The sequence below is a fragment of the Oncorhynchus nerka genome, linkage group LG25, assembly GCF_034236695.1.
Source record: "Oncorhynchus nerka isolate Pitt River linkage group LG25, Oner_Uvic_2.0, whole genome shotgun sequence".
Lineage (NCBI taxonomy): Eukaryota > Metazoa > Chordata > Actinopteri > Salmoniformes > Salmonidae > Oncorhynchus > Oncorhynchus nerka.
In genome coordinates this window covers 43,223,234-43,246,996 of record NC_088420.1, presented here as the reverse complement: position 1 = coordinate 43,246,996, position 23,763 = coordinate 43,223,234, and the positions used below count along the sequence as shown (strand labels likewise).

General features: G+C 42.4%; 1 protein-coding gene across 1 annotated transcript; it reads left to right on the top strand.

Annotated features, from left to right (window-relative positions):
* Positions 1-1,335: 1,335 nt before the first annotated feature.
* Positions 1,336-21,568, top strand: LOC115109538 (guanine nucleotide-binding protein G(i) subunit alpha-1-like). Its single transcript, XM_029634529.2, has 9 exons — positions 1,336-1,740; positions 15,839-15,881; positions 16,052-16,193; positions 16,681-16,838; positions 16,949-17,077; positions 18,217-18,346; positions 18,702-18,855; positions 20,947-21,138; positions 21,393-21,568. Exons 1-8 carry the CDS (start codon positions 1,623-1,625, stop codon positions 21,135-21,137), a joined length of 1,065 nt encoding a protein of 354 aa, XP_029490389.1. The 5' UTR covers positions 1,336-1,622; the 3' UTR covers position 21,138; positions 21,393-21,568.
* Positions 21,569-23,763: the final 2,195 nt, after the last annotated feature.

The following is a 23,763-nucleotide window of genomic DNA, read 5'->3' as shown; positions in this document are numbered from 1 at the left end:
AGAAAACACATTTGTTTAAGCAAGTCAGCCATATGCTTTTTTAAAGGCAGTAAATGAGGCTGAATTAACTGTTTCACTGCCAGACAAGGCTCCTCTCATAGCCAGGTGTAGCAGTGGTAAGGTGTTGGGAATGCTGTCTGGACTCTGCTGTTGCAACAGTTTTATGTAAGCCCTAACAGTTTGTGGGCACTGTTTGTCACCGTTATAGTGCAATTAATGTATTGTTTCGTGTTGTGTTGTGTAGTAGCTTTGCTGGCATTCATCCCACATTTTTGGGGGGATGCATGCCCCACCAAGATGTACATGCTAAAATCTCAACTGACCCTATCCTGTATCCGCTACATGATTTATGTTAGATAATTTTCTTGACAGAACATTGGTGGAGCACTTCAGAGATGCGTCTCTCCAACAGCACCATGGAGAGGCGCGCTGGGAATGGACAAGCAAAATATTTAGCGCCCCTGCCTTTGACAAAGTGGTCACTGCTTATCAAATGGCGGCATCAGCGCTCACCTTAAAAACCCACATGGCACTGGTTGAGAGAAATTGTCATTGTTTTTGGGCAGTACTATGTGAGGTTTTATGTGTTGACGTTGGAGATGCGTCTTGGTCAGTTTAGCTCAGAAAATGCTACCTTCGTCAATCTGCCACCATAGGTGACCACCTAATCCTGCCTAATGAGCGGGCCGGCTGTGCCTAGGATCCATAAAAACATTACAAAGTGTCATCATCTAAATGGCTGAGCATCTATACTGAGCACAAGCCACCCACCGCAGCCAACAAACAAACAGCCAGGCAAAGCCATTTATTAACTCAATGCCTAATCTCCATTAGTCTCCGTTAACTCCCCATAATCCATTTTAGATTACACTGGCTAGCCTCTCTGGATCCACTCCATAGGCCCTACACATTCAACCCCCAGCATTGGCGTTATAAAGCATATCATCACATAATTGAACAATAGTGTGAATTATTTGCATTGTCAAAATTAGGATTTAACATTGATGGAATACAATGACTATTATGGTGCAATAAATAGACCTTTATCCAGATATCTACCCTGTTTGCACTATTAGGTAGGTGGGCTACTTTCTTGACTTCTGCATTTCTGTAAAGATAAAACAGAGATAGATATGATATTGCATATAATGCACCCAACTGCTTTTTGAACCTGTCATGTATGTTATAAACTCACAGGTACAAAATGTTGCATTCATCTTAATGGGTTCCAGGGCATCACCTCAAGAGAGCAGCAATATTATCAGTTGCCAGACAGAAAATATAATTTGATGCGGGTATTAAAAAGTGCTGCGCGCTATCACGCATGCGCATACATTGGGTATTTGAAGAACAGGAAACAAACCTTTCAACAGCGTAAAGAAACGTGAAAATTGTGAACGCTGCCGAAACATCGGCAGATAACAGATATAGAAACAGCAACGAAAAGTAGTTTTCAAGTGAAGTTATAGTGCTGCTGAGAAACAATTTGTTTGGCTAGCCTGGGTGCGAGGCAAGGGTTGTGTTTGAATCTCCGACTCGAGGGAGGCGCCCTCCTTTTAGCTTGTGCATGTTGAACATTTTATCTTTTTAACTTTTACACCTTTTGGGGAATCTGCTTGAAGATGGGGTGTACTCTGAGCACGGGTGATAAGGCGGCGCAGGAGCGCAGTAAAATAATCGACAGGAATTTACGGGACGACGGGGAAAAGGCAGCACGGGAAGTCAAGCTGCTTCTCCTCGGTGAGACCAAGACGGGAGTGTCGAACGAATGTTTGAATGAAAAGTTAGCTTGCTGGCTAACCTGAGCTAGCTTATATTGCTTAACTATATATCGAACAGTCTTATACAGTTGGTGTACAATAGTTTGACAGTGTTAACATTGACAACTTTGCTGAATGAAATTGAACAAATCCAAATTGCTAGCTAGTTAACGTTAGCCTAGTCAATAGCTCGCTAACAAGCTACTTAGCTAGCCCTTGTTGGATAGCGAACTACTGGCCATGCAGCTAGCCAAGTACCCCATCATTAGTTAGCTTTTAACTGGCTAGCTAATCTCTCTCCGGTGTCACGGCCATCTAACTGTAGTCTCAATCAGGGCCCCGTTTCCCTATAGCGATGGAATTTATTCTTTCGAGTGTTTTTAACTGCATATTTCCTACAACGGCCGTACTGTCATTGCGTTTCTCAAAGCACCACGCAGAGAAATCGGTCGTTAAGTGCTTTGTTGGATCATGTCTTTACTGATAGCGAGATGAAAGGGAGTGCTGCTCTCGAATCATCTTTCTCAATTCAAATATTTCCTTAATATTATAAATATTTCACGCTACTGACGACGGAACATCTCATAGAGTTTACCCAATACATTTGATAAGTCACCGATTTGGAACATAGTGCACATGTTAGGCTACACATCATGAAATGGGCATATATTGAGACAAATTAGACAGTAGCCTAAAATAAGCAAATAACTCGATTGAACATGAAATGTATTTAAACATGCATATTTTATATTTTAATGTAGTCCGTTCGCTTTTCATTTGAAGCGTCTCTTCATACGTCGCTTGTTTGTATCCGTTGCAGACATCGGCAATATGGTATTGGTAGTCAACTAGTACTCCGCGGCCACAGAGGCACGGATAAACCATGTTATTCCATGTTTAGCGGAGATCTTTGTATAGAGTGACGCGGGAGGGCAGGAAAGCAACCAACTACGCATTCATTGTACTTTCAAGAGAACTGGGAGTGGGGAAATCGAGGTCAAATCGTCCGTGATCTTAGAGGCCGAAGTTTCCAACTTGGAATTCCGAGTCGGATGACTGGGGTTAAACGATTTCCCCCCCATGTTTTTTTCCGTTCCCAGTTGTCTTGAACACAATTCTAAAGTCGGCCATTTCCGAACTCCCAAGTTGTTTTGGACGCGTATTGGCTGTAATGCCTAGTTTACGTCGACTGGTGATGTATTTCATTACGCCGTACATCTTCAGTCTTGCCTCGCTACCGAAAGTGGCGTGGTTGTAACGCAAGATGGCGAGCCTTGCCATTTCATTCAAGACAGGATAAATGTATTATTTCAGGTGACAACTTGTTTTTCCTCAACTTGTTTCTCTAACTCTATAGGAAGTCAAGCTAGCCTGCACTGTAGTGCAGCTAGCTAAAGCTAGTCTAGGTTGAAGATGCCATTGTTTATGATGGTAATGACGTTTGTTTTTGGTTATAGTTATTAGGTAGAGGTCGCTTGCTACAATGGTATCTTCAGCCTAGCTTTTAGCTAACTAGCTGCTCTGCAGTATACGCTAGCTTGACTTGCTATAAACTTTGAGGAAAAGTATCTAAACAAAACATGTTTTATTATTACCAGAAACTATATATTTATCCTGTGTTGACAGTTTGCGGTGGAATACATGAAGTTGCATGTACTTTTTTAGAACTATAAACTAATATTTTCATAAGCATATTGTTTTTCCACTAGTGTATGATTTCTTTCATTACCGACTCTAACCACGTTGAGCCTCATATTGCCACAGAGAATGACACAGCAGCGTTGGTGACTGTGTACATTGACCTGGCCTAACCTCAAATTCCAAGACTTTCACAGCCTTAGTCCTGGGGCCTGATGAGGTTTTAATATAGGGCTCATAACATTTCTTTAACGTGGGGCTCTGGTAGAATCAGGCATTAATTTTCATGCCGATCGAAGCTCTAATCAAATCCAGACATTTATATGCCTGGATAATATTTTATATATTCTTGGGATGGGACATTTTGTAAAACGAAGTATTCAATATTCAACCATAACGTAAACTCACCCCATTCCGTACAAATGTGCGCAACCTCAACATTCAAACAAGGCTACAAAGAGAACTAATGGGACTGTTGACTTCAAAATCGGGGGTGTGAACTAGGTTTCTATTCAAGCGTTGATCGACATGGTAAGGGCTCTATCGACATGGACATGACTCTATAGTATTGGAGAAAAGTTGGGAAAAAAACAGACCCTCCCGTTACATTGGGACATGTCATGTTGGAACGTACAGCACGCATAAAGCAATTATTTCTGTCTTACAATCTCTCTCCACCAGGTGTAGCACAACTCATCGTTTAGAAACTAGAAATGGACAGTGACCGGGTAAGGGTGGGATACCTAGTCATTTTTTGCGTCGTCATTGAATGCTATCATCATTCTCAAAGCCGCCGTTTAATTCTAAGATCACTTTAGCACCGCCCGAAAAACCAGACTCAAATTCGACACAAACCTTCAAATAGGTGTGTAATGACACATTATATAAACTCTTTATAGTGTTTTATTTACATTTTAGAGACGATAAGTTGGACAGATCAAGTGATTAAGTGAAAAAAAGAAATTTTCCCACACGACAGCTCTCCTTCTCATGCATTAGTTTCGCTTCCCCATCCGCCATTTTTAAAAAGACCTGACGGAGCTCATTGCCTGCTTGAATTATGCAGAAACAGGCAGCGTTTAGGTCATGTAATTTATTCTGTTGGAAAGGGGAGAAATTGTGCTTTACAATGGTATTGACATTACAGTTGATCTGGAAGTATTACATTTTTGGGGTGCTAAAATCAGGGCAATTGTACGGACCTAGGCGATGTACGAGTTTACGTTAGTTGAAAACCCCATTTTTAATTTCCAAACTTATTTGAGAGCAAAAGTGCAAGGGCAACAATATACTGTATTTGGTACAACTGTAGTGAACATTAGAATCTAGTAGCAGCCATATGACATATCACACTAGCTAAAATATGAATCTATAACAATCTCGCTGGAAATGAACACCGATTCTTCTACTCTCCTTTTTGCTATAAATGATTCCCACAGCATAAGAATACTTTTTGTTGTCAGTCAACTACCCAAGTTATTTGTGGTGTGAAGTTCACAGGCTTTATAGTTTCTTCATTTGCTTCCCAAATAGACTTATGTTTTGTGTATACTACTGAAATATTAGATATGTTTTATGTTTTGCAATTGTATCGCTGTTGGTTTTGTCCATAGGGACTGAACTCAATCTCTGAATTTTTCATAAGAATGTTTCCTTTTTTCTTCCCCTGAGTGTTTGAAAGTGAAACCTGAAGTCCATGCGTGCTGTCTGTGTGTGTTTACATGCAAATACTCTGCAGCCCCAACCTGGCTTCCCAGAAAATGTCCATTGGCAGCTCAGGCAGTCTAGAAGAAGTGTGTGCCCTTGTGCACAATTAAGGCATATTCCAAGGAAGATGGATAGTGTCATGTTTATGATTCTGGTCTTGGGATGGTTTTTGCTAAATTTTGTCAATGTAACATACAATGATTACTAGCACTCAGTAACAAGCTACAGTACATTTGCAAGAAGTGCAACCCAAAGTCACTGTAGTAAACTTCATAATAGATCATTTGGATGATAACATGGACGTCTTTCTTCTCTAATCTTGTAATTTTAGCCTAAACTTGGATGGCCAAGATGTTAACTGAGTAGCTTGTCACTTTCCTCACCCTGTTGGTTTTCTTGATTCTCTACAACAGGCGGTTGCTTGGCAACATGCACAGGCTGGTTCACATTACCAGCTGTGAGGGAAACTGTGGGCTAAACAAATGCAACTGGGGCATAATGAAGCACTCTCACCTGACTGCTTCTGGAAGACCTAGCACAGTTAACCTCACCCGATTCAAAGACTTGGGGATTAACCAAATGTTACCTGGGCAGTGGCTCTAAGACGAGGCACGATGACCCAAACTTACATGGCTCTAAGAGTATGGGATGAATCTAACTTACCTACCTACCCCTATGAGCCAGTAGGGTCTTTGGCACAAAACAGCTTTCCCCAACCATTAGGTGCTCTGCATCCCAGGCATGTTCCAGTCCAGGTCGTGTTAGTTGCAGTATCAGATCTCACACCTGGGGCATAACGCAATGTGTGTTCTGTAGGGCTATCTTGGTCGACCGAAAGTCGTCTGTTCTTCCGACTAATTGATTGGTTGAAATGTTAGTGTATTTTTCCATATAGGCACACCCTGTGTTTTCAAGATTATACTATACTGAACAAAAATATAAATGCCACAATTTTACTGAGTTACAGTTCATATAAGGAAATCAGTCAATTGAAATGAATTAATTAGCCCCAAATCTATTGATTTCACGATTGGGCCAGGGGTGGGCCTGGGAAGGCTTAGGACTAAAATCTTAGGAGCCAGGCCCACCTACTCAGAATGAGTTTTTCCATACAAAAGGGCTTTATTACAGCCAAATACTCCCCAGTTTCATCAGCTGTCCGGGTGGCTTGTCTCAGACGATACCGCAGGTGATGAAGCTGGATGTGGTCCTGGGCTGGCATGGTTACATGTGGTTGTGAGCAGGGCTCGCAAATAACTTTTTCCCTCGCCATCCCAAAATGCAATTTCAACTGTCCCAAACTGAACGTGAACAGTGACAGATATAAATATAAATATATAATTCTAATGGGTCTAGGTCCTTTGCAGTGGTTTTAAAGTAATCGGTGTATTTCTAAAACAGTCTATATTGCTTAAACTTGTTTATAAACCATTTTGCATCTTAATGAAAACAGAGAAATAACCATTACATTTAATAATTATCATTGATTAATTGAAGATGTATACAATATCTCAGAACAATGTTATTGTGAACAGGTTACTGAATAAACTTAAGTTAGAGATGTTACATTCGACCACCAGCTGCCCCATTTTTAAACAAAATAGCTCAAATATCAAATAAAAAACATATGCGTGTGTTCCCCAGCTTTCACTTTCTCTGCTTCACCCTCGCCTTGACCTTGTTGAGAGCCACCACTTGCTAGCAGCCAGGGTCTAAAATCTAAAATTAACTTTTTGGTACACCAGCCACTGGCAGGTTGATAAAAAATAAATAAAAGAAATGTGTGTGTAATATATATATATATATACACACACACCTAGTAGCCACAATTTTTAGCAACTAGAATATATTTAGCTGAAATTACACATGGATTAGCATACATTGTAAGGTTTTGAAAACAATACATTTATTAAGTAATGTGATTTTTTTTTTGTGATCCTAGCCTTTTAACCAAAATATCAGTTGAGACAAATGTTCACCTTCCACTTTAAGGGTGGGAGGTTACCGTGGTAATGCGACTCAAGTCATGTTTGTTCCTGAGCGATTGAGTGACTAGTATCCACGTTGCTTCTCTTCCCTCGCATTTTGAAAATCTAACCTTGTTTTGTTCACAAGCTAGGTTGTTTAAAAAAAAATGGCCAAGGAACACAAAGACAACGTCTCACTTCAGTAGACTTACATTTCAAGTAAATTAAACTTATGCCTGTGTGCAGCGCTTTTAAAAATACATCTGACTCTCTGCTCTTCATGTGTGCACGCACAGCCCCCAGCCAGGCAGTGTTGCAGCACAAGGCAGAAATAGTTTGCACATTCTATTGTGCATTTGGTTCAGGTCAGGGAGATGCAACCATATTCTCTAGAATATCATAGGAGCTATCCATAGCCTACATACTATGCAAATGCACACGAAACCTCAGCTCTGGACCGGCGGGCCCGCAGACAGACTGGGAGAGTAAAATGTGTATACTAATAGGCCTATTTGCTCAACATTGGAATGATATTATACATTTCCATAACCAAACTATTTAAATTTGCGATGCCTAGCCAGCCATATCATCGTTTGAAACCTGGACGTTTTACATAGCCCATCTTACCTTGGCGCCGGAGAGGATGGCTGCTATTTTTATTGGCTCTTAATGAACCAACGTGCTATTTTGTTAGTTTTTTTTCCCCCGCATTGTTTAACTTTGTGTAGATGATTTTGCTGCTACCTTCTCTTATGACCGAAAAGAGCTTCTGGACATCAAAACAGCGATTACTCACCCCGAATTGGACACATTTTTTTTATTTTAATAAGTCTGACGGGAAGGATATACTCAACATCCTAACTATTATAGACTACAAAGGGAAGCACAGCCGAGAACTGCCCAGTGACATGAGCCTACCAGACGAGCTAAATAACTTCTATGCTCGCTTCGAGGCAAGTAGCACTGACACATGCATGAGCGCATCAGCTGTTCCGGAAGACTGTGATCACGCTCTCCACAGCTGATGTGAGTAAGACGTTTAAACAGGCCAACATTCACTAGGCCGCAGGGCCTAATGGATTACCAAGACGTTAACTTCGAGCATGCGCTGAAGAACTGGCAAGTGTCTACGCTGACACTTTCAACCTCTCCCTGTTGGAGTCTGCAATACCAACATGTTTCAAGCAGACCACCATAGTCCCTGTGCCCAAGAACACGACAGTAACCTGCCTAAATGACTACTGACCCGTAGCACTCACGTCTGTAGCCATGAAGTGCTTTTGAAAGGCTGGTCACTGCGCACATCAACACCATTATCCCAGAACCCCTAGACCCACTCAAATTTGCATACCGCCCAAACAGATCCACAGATGATGCCATCTCTATTGCACTCCACACTGCCATTTCCCACCTGGACAAAAGGAACACCTATGTGAGAATGCTATTCATTGACTACAGCTCAGCATTCAACACCAGTGCCCTCAAAGCTCATCACTAAGCTAAGGACCCTGGGACTAAACACCTCCCTCAGCAACTGGATCCTGGACTTCCTGACGGGCCGCCCCCAGGTGGTAAGGATAGGCAACAACGCATCCTCCATGCTGATCCTAAGCACCACTGTTGTGTCATCGGAAAACTTAATGATGGTTTTGGAGTCGTGCCTGGCTGTGCAGTCATAAGTGTACAGGAGGGAACTGGGCACACTAAGGGTGCATGCTCAGTCCCCTCCTGTACTCTGCTCACTCATGACAGCACGACTCCAACATCAAGTTTGCTGATGACACAACAGTGGTAGGCCTGATTACCAACAACGATGAGACAGCCTATAGGGAGGAGGTCAGAGACCTGACTGTGTGGTGCAAGGACAAAAACCTCTCCCTAAACGTGATCAAGACAAAGCAGATTGTGGACTACAGGAAAAGGAGGACCGAGCACGCCCCCATTAACATCGACGGGGCTGTAGAGTGGAGTAGGTTGAGAGCTTCATGTTCCTTGGCGTCCACATCACCAACAAACTAACATGGTTCAAGCACACCAAGACAGTTGTGAAGAGGGCACGACTAAACCTGTTCTCCCTCAGGAGACGAAGTATTTGGCATGGGTCCTCAGATCCTCAAAGTTCTACAGCTGCACCATCGAGAGCATCCTGACTGGTTGTATCACTGCCTAGTATGGCAACTTCTCGGCCTCTGACCGCAAGGCACTACAGAGGGTAGTGTGTACGGCCCAGTACATCACTGGGGTCAAGCTGCCTGCCATCCAGGACCTCTACCAGGCGGTGTCAGAGGAAGGCCCTAATAATGTTCAATGACTCCTGCCACCCTAGTCATAGACTTTCTCTGCTACTGCATGGCAAACGGTGCCGGAGCACCAAGGCTTCTAATACCCCCAAGCCATAAGGTTAAGGGCTTGTAAGTAAGCATTTCACTGTTAGGTCTACACCAGTTGTATTCCTTGCATGTTGACGCATACGATTTGATTTTAATAGCCTACAGCCAAAATCTGACCATAGATAACAAGCAAAGATTTCCTGATATGCCATTAAAACCAGCATTTATTCTACTATCCAAAGGCAGTAAGGCACAATCCTTGTTACATTTTAGATATTCCCTCTAAGTTTCTACAATTAGGCTGTATATCCATCCCTGTCGCATAAATTAAAAACGCTCGCATCAGGTGCGTGTTTTAGAATGGTGTTCTCCCATAATATCATTTTGGAAAATTCATGCAAATGGCTGAGATCAGGGAACACATTGCTGCGCTTGTAATGTAAATTATTCATAGTTTATCAATTTTGTAGCTATATGTTGTGATCTTTTTCATCACTCTTCTTTGTTTAAACATTTTAGTATGGCACCACTGCCTTATGCACTTTTGCGGCACAAAGGTGTTTAGGGACCAGGGAGAGAATGCAAGAACTTTAAACTACTATTTTGATGCAAAATTTCCAAATTACATCAGTTTGACCGGTTGTAAGTTAATAGAAGGTTGTGAAAACAACCCAACATATTTTGCTAAGATTTCAGTTTAGCTTGGATACATATTTTGTGGTTTGAAATAGTATCAGTCTTTATAAGCAAGTTTATCGTAACTGCACATTCATTCAAGATGCTGAAAGAAATCACGTTTCTTCACTCGTGTTCCTGAGTAACGATTAAGCTTACATTTTGGTGTATCACTTTACTGCAAGAAATGGTCTAGATTTCAGTTCCCCTTTAACACCTCTGAACAGTAGGCTACAGTTCCATTGACGTGCCTTCAGAAAGTATTCATACACTGGCTTATTCCACGCTTTTGTTGTTACAGCCTGAATTCAAAATCTATTAGTCTCATCTACACAGTACCCCAAAATGTCAAACTTAACCATTTTTTTGTTTACATTTTTGCCTGCATTTGGCTTAGGGGTGGACGATATGAAGTAAAATTCAAATCACTATTTTCCACTGTCCGCACAATAACAATATATATTTTTTAAATTCAGGGGTAGAACAACAGATTGTCAGCTCGGGGGATCCAATCTTGCAGCCTTATACAGTGCCTTGCGAAAGTATTCGGCCCCCTTGAACTTTGCGACCTTTTGCCACATTTCAGGCTTCAAACATAAAGATATAAAACTGTATTTTTTTGTGAAGAATCAACAACAAGTGGGACACAATCATGAAGTGGAACGACATTTATTGGATATTTCAAACTTTTTTAACAAATCAAAAACTGAAAAATTGGGCGTGCAAAATTATTCAGCCCCTTTACTTTCAGTGCAGCAAACTCTCTCCAGAAGATGATGATAAATACAATCCACCTGTGTGTAATCAAGTCTCCGTATAAATGCACCTGCACTGTGATAGTCTCAGAGGTCCGTTAAAAGCGCAGAGAGCATCATGAAGAACAAGGAACACACCAGGCAGGTCCGAGATACTGTTGTGAAGAAGTTTAAAGCCGGATTTGGATACAAAAAGATTTCCCAAGCTTTAAACATCCCAAGGAGCACTGTGCAAGCGATAATATTGAAATGGAAGGAGTATCAGACCACTGCAAATCTACCAAGACTTGGCCGTCCCTCTAAACTTTCAGCTCATACAAGGAGAAGACTGATCAGAGATGCAGCCAAGAGGCCCATGATCACTCTGGATGAACTGCAGATATCTACAACTGAGGTGGGAGACTCTGTCCATAGGACAACAATCAGTCGTATATTGCACAAATCTGGCCTTTATGGAAGAGTGGCAAGAAGAAAGCCATTTCTTAAAGATATCCATAAAAAGTGTTGTTTAAAGTTTGCCACAAGCCACCTGGGAGACACACCAAACATGTGGAAGAAGGTGCTCTGGTCAGATGAAACCAAAATTGAACTTTTTGGCAACAATGCAAAATGTTATGTTTGGCGTAAAAGCAACACAGCTCATCACCCTGAACACACCATCCCCACTGTCAAACATGGTGGCAGCATCATGGTTTGGGCCTGCTTTTCTTCAGCAGGGACAGGGAAGATGGTTAAAATTGATGGGAAGATGGATGGAGCCAAATACAGGACCATTCCGGAAGAAAACCTGATGGAGTCTGCAAAAGACCTGAGACTGGGACGGAGATTTGTCTTCCAACAAGACAATGATCCAAAACATAAAGCAAAATCTACAATGGAATGGTTCAAAAATAAACATATCCAGGTGTTAGAATGGCCAAGTCAAAGTCCAGACCTGAATCCAATCGAGAATCTGTGGAAAGAACTGAAAACTGCTGTTCACAAATGCTCTCCATCCAACCTCACTGAGCTCGAGCTGTTTTGCAAGGAGGAATGGGAAAAAATGTCAGTCTCTCGATGTGCAAAACTGATAGACATACCCCAAGCGACTTACAGCTGTAATCGCAGCAAAAGCGAAACGCCCAATTTTTCCGTTTTTGATTTGTTAAAGAAGTTTGAAATATCCAATAAATATCGTTCCACTTCATGATTGTGTCCCACTTGTTGATTCTTCACAAAAAAATACAGTTTTATATCTTTATGTTTGAAGCCTGAAATGTGGCAAAAGGTCGCAAAGTTCAAGGGGGCCGAATACTTTCGCAAGGCACTGTAGTTAACTAGTCCAACGCAATAACGACCTGCCTCTCTCTCGTTGCACTCCACAAGGAGACTGCCACGGTAAGTTGCTAGCTAGCATTAAACTTATCTTATAAAAAACAATCAATCATAATCACTAGTTAACTACACATGGTTGATGATATTACTAGATATTATCTAGCGTGTCCTGCATTGCATATAATCTGACTGAGCATACAAGTATCTGACTGAGCGGTGGTAGGCAGAAGCAGGCGAGTAAACATTCATTCAAACAGCACTCTCGTGCATTTTGCCAGCAGCTCTTCGTTGTACGTCAAGCATTGCGCTGTTTATGACTTCAAGCCTATCAACAACCGAAGTGAAATGGTTGGCTAGTTAGCGCACGCTACTCACTCTGAGCCTTGGGGTGGTTGTTTCCCTTGTTCTGCATGGGTAATGCTGTTTCGATGTGGTGGCTGTTGTCGTTGTGTTGCTGGTTCGAGCCCAGGGAGGAGCGAGGAGAGGGATGGAAGTTATACTGTTACACTGGCAATACTAAAGTGACTATAAGAACATCCAATAGTCAACGGTTAATTAAATACAAATGGTATAGAGGGAAATGGTCCTATAATTCCTATAATAACTACAACCTAAAACTTCTTAGCTGGGAATATTGAAGACTCCTGTTAAAAGGAACCACCAGCTTTCATATGTTCTCATGTTCTAAGCAAGGAACGTTAACGTTAGCTTTCTTACATGGCACATATTGCACTTTTACTTTCTTCTCCAACACTTTGTTTTTGCATTATTTAAACCAAATTGAACATGTTTCATTATTTACTTGAGGCTAAATAGATTTTATTGATGTATTATATTAAGTTAAAATAAGTGTTCATTCAGTATTGTTGTAATTGTCATTATTACAAATGCAATTTATTTTTTAATCAGCCGATTTAATCGGTATCGGCTTTATTGGTCCTCCAATAATCGGTATCGGCATTGAAAAATCATAATCGGTCGACCTCTAGTCTGTATGTTTCTCAGTTCACCATGTAACAATTCACTACCTCTTCACAAGTTCTGTGCCAGGAACACCAGCCTATTGACAGGTTCTGGCTTCAAAGTTGCCCTGTGGTTTGTGACCACACTGCCCCCAGTGCTAAATGCCCTCTGAAGAAGCTTCCAAGACTAGAATCGACTTATTTGCTGATTGTGGAGCAGTGGCAGCTTCTTTCTCTGCCTGGTCCTCTTCAAGAGCGAAGTCTCCCAAAGCTGTGTTCCCTACCAGGAAGGCTTCTGTCTCGGAGGCAGTTCACCTCCACCAGCTTCTCGGTGGTCATGAACCTTGGATCCAGAAAGGTAGCCATGATGAGCAGCTCATCTGTTTCAGGGTCGGTGTATATGTCATTCAAGTAATTGAGGACCCTCATCTTAATCTCTCTGGTCAGTTTGGCTTCGCCCTCATTTGATTTCAGAACCTCGTCTTAAGCAAAATGGAGAACCGGCTTTAGGTAAGACACACGCGTATGTCTCTCCTGACAGGGCATCTGTGAAAAGCTGGAGAGGCTTAAGTGCTGCCGTGAACTTGTGTGATGGCCTTTTCCTGCTTCAGGACTCTTTCCATCTGCAGTCGGGATTCTGTGATGTGCTTGTGGAGGGGCAGGCTCAGTTTATACTGTGCACTTGTCAGGGCCTTCTGCCTCTTCCACCTCGGAAAATGTGCTGACCACTTGCTCACTTCTGTGTCCTGGGAAACCCGAGGTTAGTTTTGAACGCTCCTCTCAGAAAAATAAAATGGTGAGAAATAATTATGTATGAATCACAATCATTCAATAGAAATAACATTACATCTGATGTAATTATTTATTTATCTGTTATTTTACCAGGCAAGTTGACTGAACACGTTCTCATTTGCAGCAACAACCTGGGGAATAGTTACAGGGGAGAGGGGGATGAATGAGCCAATTGTAAACTGGGGATTATTAGGTGACCGTGATGGTTTGAGGGCCAGATTGGGAATTTAGCCAGGACACCGGGGTTAACACCCCTACTCTTACGATAAGTGCCATGGGATCTTTAATGACCTCAGTCAGGACACCTGTTTAACGTCCCATCCGAAAGACTGCACCCCAGTGTCCCCAATCACTGCCCTGGGGCATTGGGATATTTTTTTTAGACCAGAGGAAAGAGTGCCTCCACTGGCCCTCCAACACCACTTCCAGCAGTATCTGGTCTCCCATCCTGGAACTGACCAGGACTAACCCTGCTTAGCTTCAGAAGCAAGCCAGCAGTGGCATGCTGCTGGTAATTACAACAATTTACGGCATGGACACTGGACTTGATTACAAATTTAATTCATCTATAGATTTGCATACAGCTGTAGTGATTGTGAGAGCGCTATATTGCTTTAGAAAACAAACATTTATTGAGTAGGCTATTATTAAAAGAGGATATATTGAAACCATAGGCTAATGTATCAATTATAAATAAAAGCAATGTCATGTTTGTATATTGCACACTCTTACAAATTTATAGATTTGCATAGCTGTATATATTCGGCTTAACGTATAAGAAGGATCCGACAGGGTAGTCAGCTATAACTTTTAAGCAGAGATAAGGGATACAATAGTTATGTATTTCAAGTTATTTTTCTACCTCGCTTGGTGTTTTGGACGTTGAGACTTTACCGCTAGCGTGTGTGTGTAGCCTGTCTGAAATACCCTAGTCTTGTCCATTTGTTCAGCTCCAATGCTTTGACGGTGTTCTGTCGGTAGTCATACATACTTTGCGCTACTCTTTCAAGCCCCAGGATGAAAATGCCTCCCTCAGCATAGATCAGTCTGAGTAGACTTTGCAAATTCACTGTCAAGCAGCCTCTGAGTGTTAAGAGGGAAAATGGAGCAGAGCTTCGCCACAGGCATGCTTGTAACTTTACAGCAAAGACAACTGCTTGTCTCTAGCCTAAACGGTGCTTGTTTGCTTTCTGCTCATTTTAGAGAAATTCACAAACCATGTTGCGGGCTGTTTTAAATTAATCCCGCGTCACAGATGATTGTTTTGATAACAAACGTTCAGCTATGTTAACTAGCTAGCTAACAACCTGTTAACTTGACAATAAGTTTAGGCAAATTTTGATTTGGCACAGGAAAAAAGGAAAATGTTCTGCTACCCGTAAGTAGTGCTTCAAAAGGTAGTTCATATAGGCCTAAACTATATCAATTTCTTTCTGGTGTGTAATATTTAAAAGGGGAGCAATGTGTGTTTGTGAGCGACAGGTGTGTATGAGAGTGAGGGAGATGGTGTGTGTCTGTTATCTGAAGAGTGACGGTTTCATGCATTATTTTCTCCTTACTGACACAATGACATGCAGATAATGTATACGTGTATATCACAAATGCTAAGTCTTCAGCATGCCAGAGCTATAAGCTCATTGGTAGGAAGATGCAGTTAATTAATCCTATTAAACTAGAGCCTGACGAACTCCCTTTAGGGCAGATCAGACACTTCATTTCCCAACGCTGAATACCTATGAGCTACTCAGTCCCTGGACAGGTTAGTCTCATAGGGCCTTGTGCAAAGTGTGAGTTAGGCTTACATGTGTGGATCTCAAGTTAGGATCTAGCCCAATAGCTCAAGTCAAAACAGCCATGAATGAATGGAGAATGTTAAGTCTATCACTCATTAATTGGCCTCCTTCCTTCTCTTTCCCTCTGTCCCTGTCTCTCTCTCAGGTGCTGGGGAGTCAGGGAAGAGTACCATTGTCAAACAGATGAAGTAAGTTCCTCGCTATCTAAATAGAAATGTTCACTTTAGGTGTATCAATGTTGTTCAATGACACATTTGAATAACAAGCAATAGGCCTAGTTTATTCATGCTTTCTTTCTCCTGTTGTCCAACTCTGCCACGTCTTGCTACTTTCCCTTGCTCTCTCCCTCCCCTCCCAGGATCATCCATGAGGCGGGCTATTCAGAGGAGGAGTGTAAGCAGTACAAGGCAGTGGTGTACAGCAACACCATCCAGTCCATCATCGCCATCATCAGAGCCATGGGGCGCCTCAAGATAGACTTCGCTGAAGCAGCCAGAGCGGTGAGTAGAGTAGGACACTGGGAGATCTACATAATGATTCAAGAGCAGTTTTTTTGCTTTTTAAAAATATATATTTTTTATTCCTTATAGTTAAGATTAGGTTTTGTGAAGGCAAGCTGATCCTAGATCTGTGCCGGGGAGTTCAGGAGTGGTGATGGTTAGTCTATGGGGTCAAATGGCAGGGGATAGGGTTTGGCTATAAGAGGCATGGGGAGGGTTGATGGTAGTTTTTTAATGGAGAGGTGAAGAAAAGTAATTCCCAGCTCAACCTCTAGCCCTGACCAACAAAAAGATACAAATTTGTGCTATTTCATAGATGGAAGAAGTTAATAGGTGGAAGTAAACAATATAGCTCACCTTCACCCAGCCAGGTTACTAGAAGGTCTGTGTGGAATCTTAGGTTTAAAACCATAGGGAGAATGTCTGAATAAACCCTACCTTACTGCTTCTGCCTCCTAACCATTAGTTGTTTCATGTCCCTTACCAGGATGATGCTCGTCAGCTGTTTGTGCTGGCGGGATCGGCAGAGGAGGGCTTCATGACCGGTGAGCTGGCCGGAGTCATCCAGCGCCTCTGGAAGGACGGTGGGGTCCAGGCCTGCTTCGGCCGCTCACGAGAGTACCAGCTCAATGACTCCGCCGCCTAGTGAGTAACACACACAGTCCTGCTTCAGAAAGTACATTAACCTCCTCCATACAACTGCAACATTCAACAAACTGCTAACACTGTCCTCCCTATCCATCATTCTCTCCCAGTTATCTGAATGACCTGAACAGGATAGCCCACGGAGCGTACGTGCCCACCCAGCAAGACGTGCTGAGGACCAGGGTGAAGACCACCGGCATCGTGGAGACTCATTTCACCTTCAAAGACCTCCACTTCAAGTGAGACAGTCCCCAGTGTACCCACTCTAAGGGTGCATCTTAATAGTGTCTGAAACCACATTTAACAGCTGTACCCACTAGTGCTCCTTTTTGACAAACACCAATGTTACACTAGTGTATACACCCTTGTGTTATACAAGGACAATTGTGACAGTAAAGACTTGTGAAGAGCAGCATCAAAACCTCTGCATAATCAAAACCTCTACTTTGTGAGAAGGTGTTAAAGTTCAGTTAGCCATTATGTGAAAGACCAGTGGTCTGGCTTTGGCCCCATGTGAGAACAGGTATGTCAGCGCCATGGTCCAGTGAGGCACGTGTGCCGGCCCACGTAGATGTAAACAGAAAAGTCTGAACCTTGTGGGTAAAACACTGAGGTAAATCCTGTATGGAGATACGCCATAAGGGGGTTTCTCAACAGGACAAAAGGCGTCGGCATGCTTTAATTCGGCCGGCGGCAAAGCGAACCGAACGAATGTGCTCACATACTCCCTTAAAAGACCTTCGCTTGGAAAAACTAGAACAAAACAACAATAGTACTTTGTCCATTTTGAGACCCTGTAGCCAGTATACACTTCCTCAAAGTCAGAATGAATCTAAGAACTCTGAAATCTGTCATTCATTTTGAACTTTTTCCAAGGAGATCTTAGTCGTGCAATTTTATATCTAAGATGTTTGGTGTAGTATTTCTCAATGGAGGAAATGTCCATGAAAACGAGTCGTCTCGTTGAATGACAACTAAGACCTTATTGAAGAATCCTTACAGTTGACCAATCAGATAAAGGGGTGTAGACTTCGGCTCCCGACTTCAACTGGCCTCCAAAAAAAACTAAAACAAATCTGTGCTCGAACAGCCCCCTAAACCTTACCGACTTCCAAAACTAACAAACGTCAAATGTTATATTTGCACAAACTCATCCGAACTGTTTTGGCTGGGAAGCATGCGGACGCCTTAAGCCAGCTGATGACACCCTCTAGTCTACAGAGGGTTCAGTTCAGGGCTAAAGTTTGCCAGCTGTAGTGTTCATGAGGAGTGTGATGGTTTGTGAGAGAATGCAAAACGTTTAATGTGGAGATGTTTGAAAATACTTTTTGAAAGTTTTGTGTGCGTGTTTGCTCATGTATGTGTATTTTCTACCCAGAATGTTTGACGTGGGGGGTCAGAGGTCCGAGAGGAAGAAGTGGATACACTGCTTTGAGGGAGTCACCGCCATCATCTTCTGTGTGGCGCTCAGTGACTACGACCTTGTGCTTGCCGAGGATGAGGAGATGGTGAGACTCATCCCTTGCGCATCAGTCATTGATATTACTCTCCCTCTGTAATCCTTATACATTCTCACTCACGCTTCGGTCATCTTTCTCATCTCATTTACTGCAATCCCTCAGTCATCTTTCATTCTTTCTCATATGAAAAAAGTGTTCATTTATCCACAGATCGAGTTTCACATTTTCTGACCCTATTGCGTCAGGAAGACTGAACGACATCATCAGAACCATAGCAACAGTTGTGAAATATCTGTTTTATATGCCTTTAAAAAAAACATTTTTATTTCAAATAACGAATTTGCATGGTGTGATACACATGTTTGTGGGTAACTAAAAGCATTGTGTGGTCTCTGTCCCTCAGAACCGGATGCATGAGAGCATGAAGCTATTTGACTCCATCTGCAACAACAAGTGGTTCACAGACACCTCCATCATCCTCTTCCTCAACAAGAAGGATCTGTTTGAGGAGAAGATCCAAAAGAGTCCTCTCACTATCTGTTACCCGGAGTACGCAGGTAAGAGAGTGATATATATATCATTATCAGCTACTCTACAAATAATCTTCAATCCCACATTTTAGTGAACGGTGCTAAGCCTTGCTCAGGTTGAACGCACAGCGAGTTCCAGGTCATCTTAATTGGAGTCATGTTGTGAAGATTATCAGATCTCACCACACCTGCAGTCAATTCTGTTTTCCAGTGTTTTTATATCATACTGTAAAATAGCTGATGAAACTAACATTTCAAAAGTGTAAACATTTGTTCAGTGTTATTTCCTGATAGTTGCTGGTTGAAAATACACTGTTCAAAAAAATAAAGGGAACACTTAAACAACACAATGTAACTCCAAGTCAATCACACTTCTGTGAAATCAAACTGTCTACTTAGGAAGCAACACTGATTGACAATACATTTCACATGCTGTTGAGCAAATGGAATAGACAACAGGTGGAAATTACAGGCAATTAGCAAGACACCCCCCAATAAAGGAGTGGTTCTGCAGGTGATAACCACAAACCACTTCTCAGTTCCTATGCTTCCTGGCTGATGTTTTGGTCAATTTTGAATGCTGGCGGTGCTTTCACTCTAGTGGTAGCATGAGACTGAGTTTACAACCCACACAAGTGGCTCAGGTAGTGCAGCTCATCCAGGATGGAACATCAATGCGAGCTGTGGCAAGAAGGTTTGCTGTGTCTGTCAGCTTATAGTGTCCAGAGCATGGAGGCGCTACCAGGAGACAGGCCAGTACATCAGGAGACGTGGAGGAGGGCAACAACCCAGCAGCAGGACCGCTACCTCCGCCTTTGCAAGGAAGAGCACTGCCAGAGCCCTGCAAAATGACCTCCAGCAAGCCACAAATGTGCACGTGTCTGTTTCTGACCGTTTGAGCAGACTCCATGAGGGTGGTATGAGGGCCTGACGTCCACAGGTGGGGGTTGTGCTTACAGCCCAACACCGTGCAGGACGTTTGGCATTTGCCAGAGAACACCAAGATTGGCAAATTCGCCACTGGCGCCCTGTGCTCTTAACAGATGAAAGCAGGTTCACACTGAGCACATGTGACAGAGTCTGGAGACACCATGGAGAACTTTCTGCTGCCTGCAACATCCTCCAGCATGACCGGTTTGGCGGTGGGTCAGTCATGGTGTGGGGTGGCATTTCTTTGGGGGGGCCGCACAGCCCTCCATGTGCTCGCCAGAGGTAGCCTGACTGCCATTAGGTACCGAGATGAGATCCTCAGACCCCTTGTGAGACCATATGCTGGTGCGGTTGGCCCTGGGTTCCTCCTAATGCAAGACAATACTAGACCTCTTGTGGCTGGAGTGTGTCAGCAGTTCCTGCAAGAGGAAGGCATTGATGCTATGGACCGCCCGTTCCCTAGACCTGAATCCAATTGAGCACATCTGGGACATCATGCCTCGCTCCATCCACCAACTCCACGTTGCACCACAGACTGTCCAGGAGCATGCCCAGGCATTGTAGGGAGGCCATACAGGCACGTGGAGGCCACACACACACTACAGAGTCTCATTTTGACTTGTTTCAAGGACATTACATCAAAGTTGGATCAGCCTGTAGTGTGGTTTTCCACTTTAATTTTGAGTGTGACTCCAAATCCAGACCTCCATGGGTTGATAAATTTGATTTCCATTGATAATATTATAGTAGTAGTATTTTTAATAAGAATATTTCATTCAGATCTAGGATGTGTTATTTTATTGTTCCCTTTATTTTTTGAGCAGTGTACAATCTACACAGGACCTTCTAATCAGCAGGTTTGCGTGGGTGGAGGTTACAGCTTTCCATGGTGAAATCACCATGTGCTTAATTGTTTAATATACCAATAACGGCTAGTTTTCAGTTCTCTCCACTCAGGCCACTCCCAGACACTCTGAGCAAAATTCTACAAGCTATTTTTGCCCATTTTTATTTTTATGGAAATCTTTTACAGTAAGGTACTTCATTGTTACCCAGAAATGATTTGAAATTGATAAAATGGCTGCATAGGGCCTTTAACATCTCGGGAACTCACAATGGTGACGGTAAAAGACTAAACTAATTTATGGTTATCTCTGTCTCCCTTTGTCCTTGCCCTGACTTTCCAAGGCTCCAACACGTACGAGGAGGCAGCAGCCTACATCCAGTGTCAGTTTGAGGACCTGAACAAGAGGAAGGACACCAAGGAGATCTACACCCACTTCACTTGCGCCACCGATACCAAGAATGTGCAGTTTGTCTTCGACGCAGTCACCGATGTCATCATCAAGAACAACCTGAAGGACTGTGGCCTCTTCTAGGGTAGTCTGAACATTAATATATCTTATAACATGTTAGAGACTCAATGATCTTGAAAGGCAATTACCTGTTGTAATAATAAAGGGGTTGTAATTAAGACTGTCTAGAGTCTGGCCTGGACAGATGCTCAATTCCAAATCAGCCCCCCTAGCCTGATGCCATTGTGTAGGTCTGAAACTTTTGCATAGGCATTATGGCATGGTACCTAGTATAGCAGTGACGTTTTCTAAACATTGTTTTACCCTCTTTCTATACAGGCAGTGTGGTGGCCAGCGTGTGTTCAGTGACCATTTTCTTTGGGATGTCTGTGGCTGGAGGGGGTTGGATCATGGACACTTTGTAGAGAACTTCACTTTTAACCTCTTAACTTTAAACTCAGTTTTTAAAATGCCATGTAGAAAAATGTTTGTGTAAAATATTTGTACAACTGTCACTATGGCTGGAGATTTTCACTGTTTTTAAGATGTTTTTGTTTTAACCGGTCAAGTTATTTAAAGGATGGAGGGGGACTTTTCATTTGTTTCTTCTAGGAAAGGTATGGACATCTTTCTGTTAGGTACTTGTGCCTTTGCATGCCTTAGTTCCAGTGTTTTGTTTTTTGGGCTAGATGGTAGATGGTTTTTTTTGGGGGGGGGGGGGGGGGGGGGTCTTCAATTAGAACATCTCAATATTTTGTTTCTGTGACTGATGGCTTCTGAGAATTAGTGTCCATGGAAATAATGAAATAGACCAATTTTAAGACCAACTTGCTCTTGATAGACCAATTCACACTGACACTGTGAGCGCTGTGTGTCTGTGCGCATGACTGTGTGTGAGTGCCTTTGCTGCATCACTGTTTGCCTGTGTGAGTGCGTGCAGCTGTGTGACTTAGTGTGCATGAATGTGTGTGGACATACAGAATCAGTGAAGTTTTGACACCTACTCATTCAATGGGTTTTATTTTATTTTTACTATATTCTACATTGTAGCATAATAGTGAAGACATCAAAACTATGAAATAACAGATATGGAATCATGTAGTAACTAAATGTGAATCAATCTATTTAAAATGTTTGTTTCTTTGAAGTATCTACCCTTTGCCTTGACAGCTTTGCACACTTTTGGCATTCTTTCAACTTGGTTCACCTGGCATGCTTTTCCAACAGTCATGAAGGAGTTCCCACATGCTGGGCACTTGGCTGCTTTCATTCACTCTGCAGTCCAACTCATCCTAAACCATCTCATTTGGGTTGAGGTCAGGTGATTGTGGAGGCCAGATTATCTAATACATCACTCGCCTTGGTTAAAAATCCCTTTCCCTAGGAGTGTTGGGTCATTGTCCTGTTGAAAAACCAATGATAGTACCACTAAGTGCAAACCAGAGGGGATTGTGTATTGCTGTGAGAGCCATGATGGTTGTGCCCCCTGAATGATAAATCACGACAGTGTCCTATCACACCACCGCCTCAATGCTTCATGGTAGGAACCATGCATGCAGAGATCATCTGTTCACCAACTCTGCATCTCACGAAGACACGGTGGTTGGAAAGCAAAACTCTCAAATTTGAACTCCACCGGTCTAATGTCCATTGTGCATGTTTTTGGACCAAGCAAGTCTCTTATTGGTGTCATTTTTAGTAGTAGTAGAACAGTTGATGTCTGTTACTTGAACTCTGAAGCATTTATTTGGGCTACAATTTCTGAGGCTGGTAACTCTTAAGTCTTCCTTTCCTGTTGCGGTCCTCATGAGAGCCAGTTTCATCACAGTGCTTGATGGTTTTTGCGACTGCACTTGAAGAAACATTCAAAGTTCTTAATTTTCTGCGTTGACTGACCATGTATGCCGTAAAAATTGAACTGTCGTTTCTCTTTGCTTATTTGAGCTATTCTTGCCATAATATGGACTTGGTCGGACTATGTTCTGTATACCAACCCTAGTCACAACACAACTGATTGGCTCCAACGCGTTAAGGAAAGAAATTCCACAAATCTACTTCTAACAAGGCACACCTGTTAATTAAAATTCATTCCAGGTGACTACCTCAAGAAGCTGGTTGAGAGAATGCCAAGAGTGCAAAGCTGTCAAGGCAAAGGGTGGATGCTTTGAAGAATCTCTAACTTTTTTTTCGTTATGACATGATTCCATGTGTTATTTTGTAGTTTTGATGTCTTCACTATTATTCTACAGTGTAGGAAATAGTAAAAATAAACCCTTGAATTAGTAGGTATCAACTTTTGACTTGTACTGTAAGTACAAAGGGACTTTCTTACTTTTACTTGTCATCCTCTGTCTGGTTTCTGGAAAAGTGACCAAAAAGGCGACTTAAAATGTAATTTGACGTCACATCGTTGAGGTGATGTTGCGGGTGGTAACATTCCTACACCAAATCATTTTAAAGAAACTTTGAAAAGAGGATGACAACTACAGCATTGTAGCAGACAGGATCATAGATATAAAGTGCAAAGCTAGACAAAGGGAGGTGGATGGGTGGGAGTGCACTGTTATGACGAAGACGATATGATTCGTAATGGTTTCAGGTTACATATCTGCCCCCACCCCTCGGTTTCCATTGGATGGGGACGTTAGTAAACTAATTTCCATAATTTTGCTAATAAATAGTTGCTGTGGTAAAACCACAGCATCCTTCA

Excerpts from the sequence above, each read along its gene's own strand:
- LOC115109538 (XM_029634529.2), top strand. The coding sequence starts at position 1,623 with ATGGGGTGTACTCTGAGCACGGGTGATAAGGCGGCGCAGGAGCGCAGT. Across the intron at positions 16,194-16,680 it reads TCGCTGAAGCAGCCAGAGCG|GATGATGCTCGTCAGCTGTT; the intron begins GTGAGTAGAGTA and ends GTCCCTTACCAG. Across the intron at positions 17,078-18,216 it reads TTCAAAGACCTCCACTTCAA|AATGTTTGACGTGGGGGGTC; the intron begins GTGAGACAGTCC and ends TTTTCTACCCAG.